A 14,909-nucleotide genomic window follows, 5' to 3' on the forward strand; every position below is an offset into this window, starting at 1 on the left:
TTGAGAGAAGGGTATTAATTATAAGGTATAACTACCTCAGAGTTTCCGAAACAACGTGTATTGAATCGATTACATAGGCACATTTTTTATGGTTCAAAGGGTTCGTGAGGTTCTTGGCTAAGGCTCGTGAGAATTGGAAGAAACAAAAGGAACTCAAGGAAGAGCCAAAAAAATGGTCATACTATTGACTTCCTAACAAGAAATTCATGGAACAACTGTATATAACTCTTAGGAAGCTCTTGTTTTGGCAACTTCAAGAGATGTGCCACCTTCTCAAATCCTGCATGCTGCTGCACCAAAGAGCTTTCTGATCTGACTCCTTGTTTCCACGGCTTCGGGTTCGATAAGGCCCACTGCATCGACCATACAGCCAGCGGCCGCATGTAGGACAGTGATCTAAACTCGCCTTCTGAAGTCCACGCTTCCGGTGTTTGGAAAGATACTCTGTGTTTTTGCATTCGGAATTAATCCATTTGAAAAATATGCATAAATTCAGATGATCTATTAAGGAAACGACTAAAAACAAAACAACTTACCCGAGCCCCTTTTCAGACCAGGCAGCTTCGTGTATGCCAAATGCTATCTTGAATGCCATATCTATCTTATCCTCTTGTATCATGGTGGCAGCGAGAGAATAAGTAACTCCAGCCCACACTTCTCTCGACTGCATCGCGGACATGTCCACTTTTCCATTTGCCTGCATCCCATTGATGGCACCCCTAGTCCCTCCCTCGAATTTCAGCACGTTGAAATTATATATTTTTTCGAGCACACTTTCTATTTTCTTTTCGTCGGCGATGGGTGAAAGGCCACAAGCTCCAGCATACCTGTCATGAAGATTATGCTTGCTTCACAGAAAGAAAATGCTTACAAGTTACTAAGTATGGTAAATTCAAGTTACATACCATTGACCCGCCAATTGATCTGCATGAATTGATGTGCTGGTTTTAGCAGAGCTGCTGTCATAGTTGAAGTAAGAGCCGTTCCACAATTTCTTATCATATGCAGACTTTGCCTTCTCAAATTTAAACCATAGGTAATCAGCAGATGAATTGTCACCAAGTTCACGTGCCATTGCCGAGGCAGCTTGAAGGGCTGCCACCCATAAACCACCACAATACGCGCTAACACCTGTAACGGTCCATGCGTCATATGTCTGATCAGGGAATCCTTCATTCTCTATCATACCATCGCCATCTTTATCGAACTGATCCATGAAAGCTACTGCCATGAACACGGCAGGCCAAACAGCCCGCGCAAACCTTTTATCCCCGGTGGCAACCATATCTCTGTATACTTGAAGGACAAATTTTGAGTTCAAATCTTTCCACCTGTCTGTGTTGTAAAAGTTGTAAGCGTTTACTTCAAACCATGGGTCGTTGATCCCAATATCATGAGGAACGGCACCAAGAGCTTTTCGTGGAACAAATGTACCGTCGCTCATTACTTGCATTTTACGTGAATCATGCATCATAACTGCCATTGCAAAATCTCTTTGAATACTCAGCTCCAGCTCTGGAAATAGCATTATTAGCGCAAAAGATGAATAAAAGTGGACATCATAGGTATTCCACATGTGATATTCGATTCCTTCTAGATATAAAAGCTGGCCAACATTCTCATCTCCATTCTGAAGCAAAAATGGTCCAAAAGCTGAATTTGAATACATTGGAGAGTGCATTTTCTCTGAAACAGTTTGCATCCTTTCGAATATTTCTGCAGAGGTGTCGTTCTGATGGGCAAAATCAAGAGTTCTATCAGAGACTGGATTGTTCCCATGAAGGGAGAATCTCTGCTCTCCAATAGTTGCAATACTTTGCATTGGTAGGGATCCATCTGTGAGCAATAAAAACTGCTTATGGACTTGATTAAAACAAACATCAGTGAAAGATACCCTGGTTTATATTAACCTGTCCAGATCGTTCCTCCGGCGTTAAGGTAATAGAGCTCATTGAAAAGTAGTAAAGGGTACCTAAAAAAATTCAGTTCAGTTCAGTTCAGTTCAGTTCAGTTCAGAATAAACAAGAAATCAGGACAACCAAATATTTGCACTGAAGACTGAATTCGTTTCACTGTTACCATTCTGGAAGCCTTTTGTCTTCAAGGATTGGCCTTTGCCATTCTTCAATCTTGAGCTCCCAGTTTGTGTGTTCTGGTTTCATATCAACCACAAGCATTTAAAGAGAGGTTTAAAACAAGTATCTGATAACAGAGATCATTTACTATTCCAAAAAGGTCAAAGTTTTAATATAACCATTTTATAATGCTACCTAATATGGCATCGCGTGCAATATTTGTTGCAGCGTTCCCCTGGGTACCATAAAATTTTGTATAGCGCCTGCCAGTTCATTGATATGCATGTTATATACAGTCATTATCTGCATGTTGGTTAGAAGATCTGAGAATATAGTCTCTAGTTCTTTACTTCTCTACTTACCTGTGGTATGTTTTCCCACTGTAAAATCTTACTTCAGGACTGTCCCACGCTAGTGAAAAAGTCACGGTGCGAGTGGATCCAGAAGGAATGGTAACAGACGCGGCTATAGCAGCTCCTATAGATGACCCTGGCTCTGAAGGCAGAGGCTTGTCATCATGTTTAAGGGCGTCAAATGACCTATGCTGTAAGTAAAGAATAAGCATTTTATGAATGTTGATATCTGATACGACATAAACAACTAAATTGATCATGGCATAAAGGGTCAACCAACTCACCTCTTTAATTTCATTCCACATATCTTTTGCATTTATCATTTTGGACTTTCCAGATATCACAAAGCAAGGACATTCTGATACATGAACCTCATCCGTCTCTTGAGCAGCTATGGCATAAGTCACAGAAGGGTTGCCATTTGTAGGACTACACATTCGCATGTAAGTTTAATGGATTATATATGAAGCATTACGGCAGAAAAATCGACGATGATGATAGATTTGCGCAAGGCTTACCTGTGATGCAGAAGCACGCTATGTACACCACCTTCCATCCTACAAGAAATTGTAAAAGTTAAGTTTAGATTATATTATATCAATTCCATGTACTTTCAAGTTTTCTCGGAAACTGTTATTTAATATTTTAACAAAATCTACAAGTGCCGTAGAAAATGAGAAATGAAGTTCATGAATCCATACTCTGTCCTTTTGTTATGATGATTACCAGTAGATCCTGAAGTTCCACCAGCAGAGTTCTGTACAGCGGACAATATGTGCTAGGTGAAGTTTCATATGAAATTTATGTTGAAGATGGTATTTTTCCAGCGTTGCAAAGTAACTATCTTGTGAAGTTTGTAAATGCTAATGCTAGTTCCACAAGAGTTGAGATTATTGAGAAGTTTAGATTAATATTTACCTCCCACGTAAAAAGCACCGTCGCATCAGCAGCAGTCTTCCCTGAGTTGGTGAGCTGCAAATGTTGTAGGACATATGATAGTCAAGAATCATGCCGAAGAACTCCCCTCTAGGATGAAAAGAGCTTGCTATTTAGGACACCTACCATAAATGTGAAAACAGCTACAGGGAAGCTGCTCTCTTTGTAATTATGTGGAATAAACGGAGAAATCTGACGACATACAATGCTGATTTCTGGATCAGGTAAACCTGTAGAATGGTGTTGGTGCAATGAAAGGGAAACTTATATCAAAACTATCGATCTTCAATAACAACCAAACAAGTGTGATTATGAATTCAATATACCGTCATATTCCGTCCAAGCTCTTGGATATAAACCGTGGTAAGTGCATTTCTCACCATCAAGGTTCCAATCCCAAGAGCCAATGCCTGTTCCTCTTTTGTTTCTGCATGTTCAGTTATTATCAGTCCAAATTTCTAGTTGGTGCCAAACATTTCCTGGGTGCATAATTTGTTGCTTACTCGACGGTTTTTGAACTTCTGGGGCACAAAACTGTGGAGGATGTGCCTCCATTGGGACGTGAAACAAAAACCTGCAAACACAAAAGTAGTAAACTAAACACATTTTGGCATCTCCACTGAAACAAACAGAATAGTTGGAATTTTTGTTTTTTTTCCCAAGTTCCATTGTATGTTGCCGTGTAAATTAATGCTCGAGTTAGAAGTCTGTAAGACAGCAGGTTTGAAACATCATGTTAAAATACACACCGAAAACTGGTTTGCGAGAACAGGGGTATCTTCGCATGTCCTAGGGAAGACTTGAAACCGTTGGAACTCCCCTTTGAAACTTCTTCCAATGCTTCCACAACTGAAAAGTGAACGAATAATGAAATGTAACCATGATGATAGTGCCTGAATTGGCTTGAAATACTCGGTAAAAACGTCGACAATTGAAGTTCGTGCAGAAACGACAACACAAGAATGAACTCTCATTACCCAATACCACCCAAGGGAATGCCATGGTAACTAGTGTTGAGTCGCTTATGATTGGGATCAGAGATCGTTGGCTGCCCGGGAAAGATAAAATTTGATGTTATGGATGAAACAAAACTAAGAGCTCAAAATTACATGTCCAGTACTACAGTATAGCAACAAGATTATAAAATTGGATGAAGGACATTACAGCTCCCTTGTCAGCTTCTTCCTTTATATGCCGAAACAACCGCATGCCCAGTGGAAGCTTTATTTCATCAAAGCAAAGAAAACAAAAAACAAAAAATGAGAGCACAAGACACGGCTGAATGAGGAAAAAATAAGCAATCTCAGTATCTTCAGAAACTCTGGAAGCTAGCTAGGAAGATTCATTACCAGATGCAAAATTTCTCCGATTTTGAAAGAGAACTCAGGAGCGAGAGGGGCATTGCAACTGAGTTTACGCTTCCAGCTCGATGGTGGAACAACCTTGGATTCAAATTATAAGAGGCACGTGCATATAATATAAGCATCAAGAGCAATAAAAAAAAATTTAGAAGTACTGTGTGTTTCTCTATTGTTATCTACTGTTTTTGGCTTTTTAAATTAGAGAACAAATTATTTTTGTTTTATTAGAGTAAATTTATGTATTATAAAAGAAGAACATTTGTAAAAAACAAAAAAGTAAATCAAATTTTGGAAAACAAAAAAACTAACTAAAGAGTTATTGGTATATTAGAAAAAACCTTTGCAAAATTCTTACTATTTATCGCTCTATTTTTATTAATAGTATAGATGGGTCGGATAACCACGTGCATGTATTACTAAATTGTGTTATGGGCATTGACACGTGGGGGTATTATGTTATAGAGTTTTAAAATTATTTTGATATTAAATTTTTTATTAATATTATGCACTTCTGTATTAGCGTTGTGTGTTTGTAAAGTTAAAATGATTATTTAAATATGATATTTTTTGTTATTTTCAAATTAAAATTTTTAACATTATTTTCTTTATTAAGAGAGATATAATCATTTAAAAATTTAGAAGTATAGATTTCGAATTAAAAATTATTTAAAATTTAAAAATTTTGAAAATTGCATAATGTTACATCAAGATACCAAAAGTAGTTATACTAACAAAATATGAATTTCAAATAATATCAACTTTATAATTTATTTATTAAAATTCCTAATAATTAAAATTAATTTGAACTCTCGAAACAACAACCGAGTATGAAAACAAATGTGACATTTTGTACGTCGATCGATATTTACATAGTTGCTCTGATCAAAACAAACATATACGTGTGTTCAATCCATTCAATCCAAGAATAAAATTAGGCGTTGGTGCCTGGTGGGGACCGTAAGAACAACAGGCTCACATAATTGAGGGGCCGACAAGATGGAATATATTAATTAAATAATTAATTAAGCGAAAACGTTGATTATTAAAGTAATTAATTGGCAGTCAACGACGTCCAGCAATGGCACCGGCTTCGATCTCTAAAGCAGGCCTCGTTTGGTTTTAAAAGTCAGGCCAAAAAAATATTTTTTAAAATGTTTTTTAGTTAATATGAGTTTGGTTGACCAAAAAAGTGCTTAAATAAGCACTTTTTTGAATCAAAATTAGAGCTTTTTTAAAAACAAAAAATTGTAGCTTTTAAAAACATTTATTTTAAAAAATCTCTACAAAATCCAAACGGGCTAGAACATAAAATTAATGAAAGCTGGTGTTTGGAATCGTTACCTTTTTTTGTGGGGAATCTGAATGAAATTCCTTCTCTGCTCCGAAACTACCTGCAGAACCATTAATCTCCATCCCTGTTGGGAAAATCCAATCAGACACAGAGTCAGTTAATCTCGATCGTCGCCAGATATTCTTAATGATCTTGCACACGTATTCGGAGAGTTTCTAGGAATTATTTTTCAGTTTCTGTTTTGCAAAATTTTGAAATTTTCTGGTGGAGAAGTTGAAAAATATTTCCTACAGTTTCTCTAAAAAAGCGAATATCAAAATTCTAAATCCAAATTCAACTATTCCAACTACTTTCCCTGTTGTGATGATGATCGCGAGTATGGAAGTGCATACACATATGTATGCATGTGAAGTGCAGTATCGGTAATTCATCATTTGTATATACAATTTGTGTGTGTATTGCGGCAAAAGTAATTAAGCTGAAGCTCAATTATTAATTAATTAACGATCGAAAAGGGGGAGCAGATTAATTAAGGATCGATGAAGATGCAGGAAGCAAACCTGGGTTGATATATTGGAGATGGATCTGTGGGATTGCGTTGCAGATCACCAGTTATGGGGGGAGTTTTATATATCAATAAAAGGAAACTCCAGTTTCAGGCTTATTTTATTCTTAATTTTGGCTGGTGGAATAGTAAAACTACGAGTGCGTTCGAGTCTTCGTTGAAAAGGATACTAATTAAATATTGCATTTTCACAAGATAGCTTGGAATTTATTTTCTATTAAAATTATTTTCTTGACTTCATAAATATATTCTTGTATACTGGGTGAACCCGTGAACTAACACAATAATATGTAAACTACGTCAACTAAGTAAAACATCCATCTGTAAAACATCATGTTAAAAATACATTTTATTTCTATTTTAACCATCTTACTATCATGGTAATGGTATGTTCTAAGCTGGTGATGTCTTATAACATCGTCTTAAAATATATTATCCATATATGGTCGACTTCAGTGCATAAAATATCTTCTTTTTTTTTTATTAGTTGTGAATATAATTACAATAATTTATAGTATAAAAAAATACTTAGCGTTTCATAGCATCTTAATTAAAACACATTGAGAGTAGTTAATTAATTATTGTATAGACAACAGAATTGAAAAGGTCAGACCAAAATTTCTGTAAAAAGAAAATGCTAGGCTTAGGGTCACCCACGTCAAAGTTTGGAGGAAAGGACAGAAAGGAAAATGTTGCGTTTCAGGTTTAATAATTTCGTCGATATCGATTTTAATAATAACGACTTTGAATTTTGACAAGGACAAAATTAATCGAGTATTATTACATCCTTTTAATTCTATTCCAAATTGTTGGGCTTGGGATATGAGAAGAGAGCCGGTCAGCATTGCGGCATTCAAAGCTTTGAACTTTATTATTGGTGATCTTATGCATCAATCAATAAATTAAAATCAAACAAATTAAATACTAAATAGTTGTAGAGGGAACAAAATAATATTATATATATATTCAATAATAATATAAAGTAATTTTTTTTAGAAGAATAGAAATTAAATTTATGAGTCACTTGTATGTCTTATACATAATTTTATTTATTTATATATGCGAAAAATAGTTGATGCTTGGATGCTAAAAGTGTGGTGGAAATTTAAACATGTGTCAAACTAGATATATATATTTTGTTTTTGTGTATTTATCTTGTGATTTGAATTGACTGGTACTAACTACGTTACGTAACAAATATAATGTGTTTGGTTAAAATTAAATTATTTGTTTGATATATATGATATACACAAACATTCGAAAAGAGTTGGGATACAAGTAAGTGCCATATTAAGCATTAAGCAATTCAGAATCTAAAAATCAAATATAAATAAAGCAATCATTCGTTTTAATGTCGGGATCGATCATTCTTTGAACCACAAATTAAATATGTTAAAATCAGGGTTCAAATCAAACCAAACGCAAATATAAAAGTGCAAAATGGTGGTCCTATAACGTTATAAGAGTTTGAGTATGATAGAATACTAAAAGGTAATGCTACATGCACATAGAGTGTTACACATTGGTTTACACAATGCATTTGAAATTACATGATTATCCTACATGCATTTTTGAAAGATTTTTTTCAAATAAAGTGCAGGGATAATCATGTAATTTCAAGTGCATTGCGTAATCCAACGTATAACACTCCGTGTACATGTAGCATTATCCATACTAAAAAGGTACATGATTAACAAGGATAATGTTATATGTTTATAAAGTCTTACATAAAGGGTTACACGTCCTATAAATTAGGAAAGTATATCAAAATTCTTTTAAAATATCTTTCTTTTCAAACTACAATTCTTTATCTTCTCAAAAAAAATTTCACTAAAATATTATTTTTTTATTACTTACTTATAGAATTAATTTTATTGAGTTCAACAAAAGCCATTATTTTATAAAATTTTAAAAAATAATTATGAAAAAATATATAATTTTTTACTGAGTTCAACAAAAATAATAATTATTTATTTTTTTAGTAAATATATTTTAAAAATTTTAAAATTAAACTATAAAATTTAAATCATATATAAACGAGATTTGATTATTATGTATTTATATTAAAATATATTTAATATTATTATGTGTAATAATTAATATTTTGTTAAAAATAAAAATAATAAATAAATCATGTAGGTTTGGGTTGATCGGGTTAGTCGAGTTCGGGTCGGTCTCTATTGATTTATTCGGGTATGGTTTGAGAAATTTTTAAAAAGTTTTTGTACTTATTTATAGAATTAAGAAATATTTACTATATTTTTATATATTGTATGTTTGAAAAACAAATTATTGTATAGTGTATCATATATTTTCAACATGTAATAATTAATTTATAAAACATTGATATTTAAAAATAATTTTTATTTTGTGTAGTAATTATATTTTAAATTTCGTACAATTAAAATTTCAAATTTAAATTATATAGAGCGTGAGATTTTGTTATTATGTATTTAATTCAAAATATATTGATTATCATTATGTGTATTTAATTACTTTGTTAAAAATAAAATAAATCAAATATTTTGGGTCCAACCCGAACCCAAAAACCTCAACCGCAATCCGATAATTTTCTGGTTAACTCGGATCGGGTTCAATTTTGACACCCCTAAAACTGCACAATAAATAATAAAAAAATAATAATATTTTCGTTAATTGTTTTTAGCAAGACAAACAATTGAAAAAAAGGATATTTTAAAAGAATTTTGATATAATTTCTTAATTTATAGGGCATGTAACCAGCTATATAAGACTCTATGTACACATAGCATTATCCTTCTTTTTTATCCAAAAAACATAATAGAATAAGCAATCAAAACCTCGAAAGAGGAAAATAAAAAAAAATGCATGTGAATGTGTGAAGATGTAGGATTATTCTATGCTACACCTGGAGTACTTATCCTCCCATGATGTGGTCAAATATCAACCATTGGATCATCAAGACATATTTTAATTTTCATAAAAATATATGGGTCTCACGTGATCTAATGATATTAAAATATGGGAAGAAACATTCCCGGTGTAGCATAGACTAACCCGAAAATGGGTTCAAACATCACGTGCTAGGGGGAAAAAATCAAAATTAATGTTATCATTTAATGGCCATCATGGTAGATAGTCATTTGGAAAATAAAGTAGACGATGTATTTTAAAATACAAAAATTCTTGTGAAACAATTTCACGTATAAGGATGGTAATTTTCTCGGAACCGATGAAGAATTCGATATCCGACCCAAATGGACGAGAGTATGAAATAATTTTTGGATCGGATTAAATAAATAGGTAACCGAGTATGGGGATTTTAGAATTTAGGAATGAATGCGGATATAGTAATAGCCTACTCATATCCGACTCGTATACACATATCTGATCGAATATCAGATTATATATATATATATATATATATATATATATGTATGTATTTATTTATTTATATTAAAGAAGTGTTATTTCTAGTTCATTTTAGTTGAACTAATGACAAAAAATTGTGTTACAAGTACATTAATTGTTATATGTTAACGCCGATGATTAATTTCATTTTCTTGGGCTTTGCAGTTATCTTCCAGGTGGTAAGAATGGCACTATATGGAGGGGAAACTGGAGAAAACCAAGCTTCACCCTGAAAAAATATGGTGCTTCATTCTGTGCTAAGTTTCAAAGTTAAAGCTAATACTATTGTTGAACATAAAACTTTGTGTAATTATAAGGTTTCATCCTATTGAGACATCATCATGAAATTGTTAAATTCAGCATTTCTTCGGGAGTTTTTAGTGTCATTTCATCCTTATAAATTAATTGTGGAGTCCAACTTAATTAAAAACTTGAAGTTGTATTCCTTTATCCTAAGTTTTGGTCTACTCTCCAAACGTTTATAAATTACAATACTTGGTGCTGCGTACTTCATCTGCTTGCTTCTCATCATGTTATAACATAATTAATTGTTATGTTAATTGACTCCGTAAATAAAATTAGTTTGACTTCAAACATACAAATATAAATCATGTAGGTTTGGGTTGATCGGGTTAGTCGAGTTCGGGTCGGTCGCTATTAATTTATTCGGGTATGGTTTATTTATATTAAAGAAGTGTTATTTCTAGTTCATTTTAGTTGAATGACGATGGTTGGAAGAGAAAAGAAAATTATACTTTTGGTTTTGTCGTAATGGTACCAATGAATTAGTTTTTTTATGGTGTTACAAGAGATTTGACCTGATTGTCAACATTAACTTTTGTTTATGGATCCAGTTCAGTATCATGATTCGTTGGATGTTTCGTGTTAACAAATTTTATTAATGCAATCTTATGTGCAGTCCAATGTTCAATATCCTCTCAAATATGTTGTGATCATGTATTATTCACGGGGAAATTTTGGTTAAACCTCATTGTTATTTTTACATCTCCACAAAGAAAAGCTTTCAATAGGAAAATGTTGCGACTATTTACTTGTGTTGTGTGGTCGTGCGTTGCAACAAAATGAGATGATAATGAGGCTAGACCAACTCGTAAATAAAATAGTAATGGAGCTTTATCAAGTTAAATAATTCACTTTTTAAATACTTTCTTCTGATTCAACTCGTACCTATATATCAAAGATAAATATATAAATTGACAACATATAAACAAAATTAAACCATCTTCATTTGAAGAATGTGACAACCCGGTTCTTAATCTCTCAAATTCACAAAATTAATCCAAGATCATGAATTAAAGATAAGCAAACACCAAACATTCAAAGCTGGAATTTTTTTTTTTTTAATGGGCTGCGCTCGAGCGGCTGAAATGCGCCGCTCGGGCGCACCCTGTTGGTGTCAAAACAGTAGCCAACTGCCCTGGCTGCGCTCGGGCTGCTGTTTTCTGCAGCTCGGGCGCGGCCCTGGGCAGTTTCCTGCCCACAAAACGCAGCTCAAAACCAGCTCTAAAACTTGCTGTCAAACTTGAACCTTTGATCTACTAAAACATGCACAAAGTAAGAATCAAGTTCTAAACATGTTGTATCAACTCCCAAAAGCATCATCATGGTATAGAAATCATATCAAGTCAACAACATATATATATACATTAACAACTCAAGGCAAGAGTAGAACATCCATTTCAAGTGTTTGTACAAGATCAACTATCAACACTTTAACTAAAGTTCAAGTCTACTAATTCAAAGCCTCAACTCATATTCTCAACATATAAGACAGCAACTTCATTTCTATACCGGATCATCACGCTAATCTCTCCTCTCTTGTTCTTCAATTCCGCTTTTGCCCGGATCCACTTCCGCCTATCGTCATGACACATACAACACAACAAATAGCCGGATAACTCCGGTGAGAAATAGATTTCCCAGTAAAAGCGACTAAACATGCATAACAAACATATATCAAGATCATGATATAAAGGTAAATACAATGCATGTTTTCAAAACAAGGTTCATTTCGTCATTCGTCGGTTGGGATCCCGAGAAGTAGATATCATAACTAATCCACCGACTCTCCCGCTCGAGGTGGGGTTACTTATCTTTCTTCTCTAGACTTCGAAGCAATCATATATGCAAATCAGACGCTAGGCTAAAACAACCACCCAGGCCATACATATACAATTCCTCAAATCGTCTATTCGAACGTTTCCGTTCATTTCAAAATCAAGGAATAAGTCTTCAAGATGAATGCAACTTATATATCATCATCAAGGCATTCATTATATCAACCCTTATTCAATAACTCAAAGTAAAACACATAAGAGCAAATAATCAAACAAGTATGTGATTTAGGGGAACTCGATACAAACCATCTCGAGTTGTATTCCCAATCAAATAATAGTCCACTTTTACCTTTCAAATGTGAAGTGTAGGATGTCTTCTAACTGTTCAAAGCTGTACAAGATGACCAATATAAGCCTTGACTCAATTATGCTCAAAACCATACAACTTGAATGTAGAATAGTCTCAAACCTTGTTCCTTCTTCTATCGATTTCGGAGTCGACTTCTTGAATTTATATACTTTATTTATGCACTGAAACAATAGCATAACAATCAAGGAATCATCAGTCAATAGTTCAGCAACTTCAGAATCCAAAAACAATAGCAAATCACTTCAAATCAAGAGTTCGACGGCATATCGGTATTACTTCGGCGATTCCGAACATATCAATAACAACATCAGCTATATACAATTCAAAACCAGCATAATCCTCAACATATCAATAGTTATTCAATCGAATCATAGCTGGAATTCATAAGAACATGATATACAAATCAATCTTCAACTCAACTTCAAGATTATCAAAGGTAGAAGGTTAACAACCACACTTTTATATCAACATCTGATCTCTGTCAACGACTTCTCAAACCTTGATAATCAAATAAGAAACTTACATCAAATCGAAGGTCGTCTTGCGAGGATTCCAAAACATCTTTCGGAATCGAAATCGGATATCCGTAGCTCAAGATATATGAATTTGAAGATGAAGATTGAAACTAGAAAACTTCTCTGTTTCTTCCTCTTGATTTCTTGGCTTGGATTTCTGAATAATCTGAGGGAATACACGTGCATGCCTAATCACCCTTTTCATTTCTGATAAATTCATTAAAAATTGCACTTTAGTCCCTCAACTATTCAAAAATTGCAATTTAGTCCTCAGCTTCTCAATTTATTCAATTTCAATCCTAAATAATTTAAGAATATTAGAATTTAAATCAAAACTCTAAATATTCCCAAATTAAAGATTCTCGGATCAAAATTAAATAATTCTGGGCGTTACAATTCTCCCCCACTAAGACACGATTTCGTCCTCGAAATCTGAAGTAATATTAACAGATCATATATCAACTATCAGATAACAGAAAACTAAAGAAGACTCACATCAATGAAATATCTCAGGAAATCTTTGCTTCATATCAGATTCAGTCTCCCAAGTCGCTTCTTCAATACCATGACGACTCCACTGGACTTTCACAAGTGGAATAGTCTTCGTTCGTAGTTGCTTCTCTTTTCGATCAAGAATCTGAATTGGCTTTTCAAAATAACTCAAAGTCTCGTCGAGTTCAGCCTCATCAGATTGAAGCACATGAGATTCATCAGCAAGATATTTTCGAAGCATCGATACATGAAAGACATCATGTATTCCAAATAACGATGGAGGAAGAGCTAATCGATAGGCGAGATTACCTATTTTCTCCAGAATTTCATAAGGACCGATGTAGCGTGGAGACAACTTTCCTCGTTTGCCAAATCTGACAGTGCCTCTGAACGGAAAAATTTTCAAAAATACACGATCCCCCTATTCAAAAGACAATGGTCGACGTCGAATGTTAGCATATTTCGTCTGTCTATCTTGAGCTGTATTCATTCGTTTCTGAATAAGATTCACCTGGTCATTCATATTACGTATCATATCAGGACCAGTATCAGGTACTTCAGAAATATCATCCCAGTACAAAGGAGATCGACATTTTCTTTCGTATAACTTCAAAAGGAGTCATTCCTATACTCGATTGATAGCTATTGTTGTACGAGAATTCACAAAGACCTAGTGTTCTTGCCAACTAGTGCCAAAATCAAGCACTACAGCTCTCAACATGTCCTCCAATGTCTGAATCGTACGCTCAGACTGTCCGTCAGTCTGTGGATGATAAGCTGTGCTCAAATGTAACTGAGTACCCAAAGCGTTCTGCAAACTATGCCAGAAATGTGATGTGAATCGAGGATCATGATCTGATACAATAGATTTCGGCACTCCGTGCAATCTGACAACTTCACGGATATAAATCTTTGTCATCTGGTCGTGTCTATACGTCATACGATATGGAAAAAACACGCTGATTTCGTCAATCTGTCAATAATCACCCAGATAGCATCATAACCTCTAGAAGATCGAGGTAATCTAGTCACAAAATCCATGGAAATATGATCTCATTTCCATTCAGGTACAGACAAACTCTGTAACAAACCAGGCGGTCTCTTTCTCTCAGCCTTCACCTGTTGGCAATTCAAACATCGAGCTACAAAATCAGTGATATCAGTCTTCATTTGCTTCCACCAATAATGAGCTTTCAGATCGTTATACATCTTCCTACCACCAGGATGAATACTGTAACGACTACAATGCGCCTCTTCCAGTAGTTGTTGACGTACATCAAAAATATCAGGCACTACAAGGCGATTGTGAACGTATAGAAGATCATCTTGAACCCGATATTCAGATACATGCCCTGATCGAACTTTCTCAATCGAGTTTTGCACATTCTGATCAAGTTTCTGAGCATCTCGAATTCTTACCAATAAAGCTGGTTCAACTTGCATTTGATAGAGTCGTAATGGCTGATAATTTGTATCAAATACT

At 34.2% G+C, this 14,909-nt stretch overlaps 1 protein-coding gene across 1 annotated transcript; it reads right to left on the reverse strand.

Annotated features, from left to right (window-relative positions):
* On the reverse strand, positions 1-6,722 carry LOC140894491 (uncharacterized). Its single transcript, XM_073302991.1, has 20 exons — positions 6,577-6,722; positions 6,067-6,140; positions 4,714-4,806; positions 4,529-4,585; positions 4,342-4,412; positions 4,114-4,213; positions 3,868-3,938; positions 3,691-3,791; positions 3,491-3,594; positions 3,347-3,400; positions 3,130-3,185; positions 2,947-2,985; positions 2,713-2,857; positions 2,438-2,619; positions 2,271-2,338; positions 2,080-2,152; positions 1,911-1,972; positions 906-1,836; positions 537-827; positions 1-444 (listed from the first exon to the last, which is right to left on the reverse strand). The coding sequence occupies exons 2-20, from the start codon at positions 6,136-6,138 to the stop codon at positions 177-179; spliced, it is 2,838 nt and encodes a 945-aa protein (XP_073159092.1). The 5' UTR covers positions 6,139-6,140; positions 6,577-6,722; the 3' UTR covers positions 1-176.
* Positions 6,723-14,909: the final 8,187 nt, after the last annotated feature.

Source organism: Henckelia pumila, chromosome 4 (assembly GCF_033568475.1).
Source record: "Henckelia pumila isolate YLH828 chromosome 4, ASM3356847v2, whole genome shotgun sequence".
NCBI lineage: Eukaryota > Viridiplantae > Streptophyta > Magnoliopsida > Lamiales > Gesneriaceae > Henckelia > Henckelia pumila.

Bases quoted from the DNA above. Each gene is read 5' to 3' on its own strand.
- LOC140894491 (XM_073302991.1), bottom strand. From the start codon at position 6,138: ATGGAGATTAATGGTTCTGCAGGTAGTTTCGGAGCAGAGAAGGAATTT. The intron at 3,792-3,867 runs GTAAGCAACAAA...CTGAACATGCAG, and splicing joins AGAAGTTCAAAAACCGTCGA to AAACAAAAGAGGAACAGGCA. The intron at 3,595-3,690 runs GTATATTGAATT...ACCATTCTACAG, and splicing joins AGCTTGGACGGAATATGACG to GTTTACCTGATCCAGAAATC.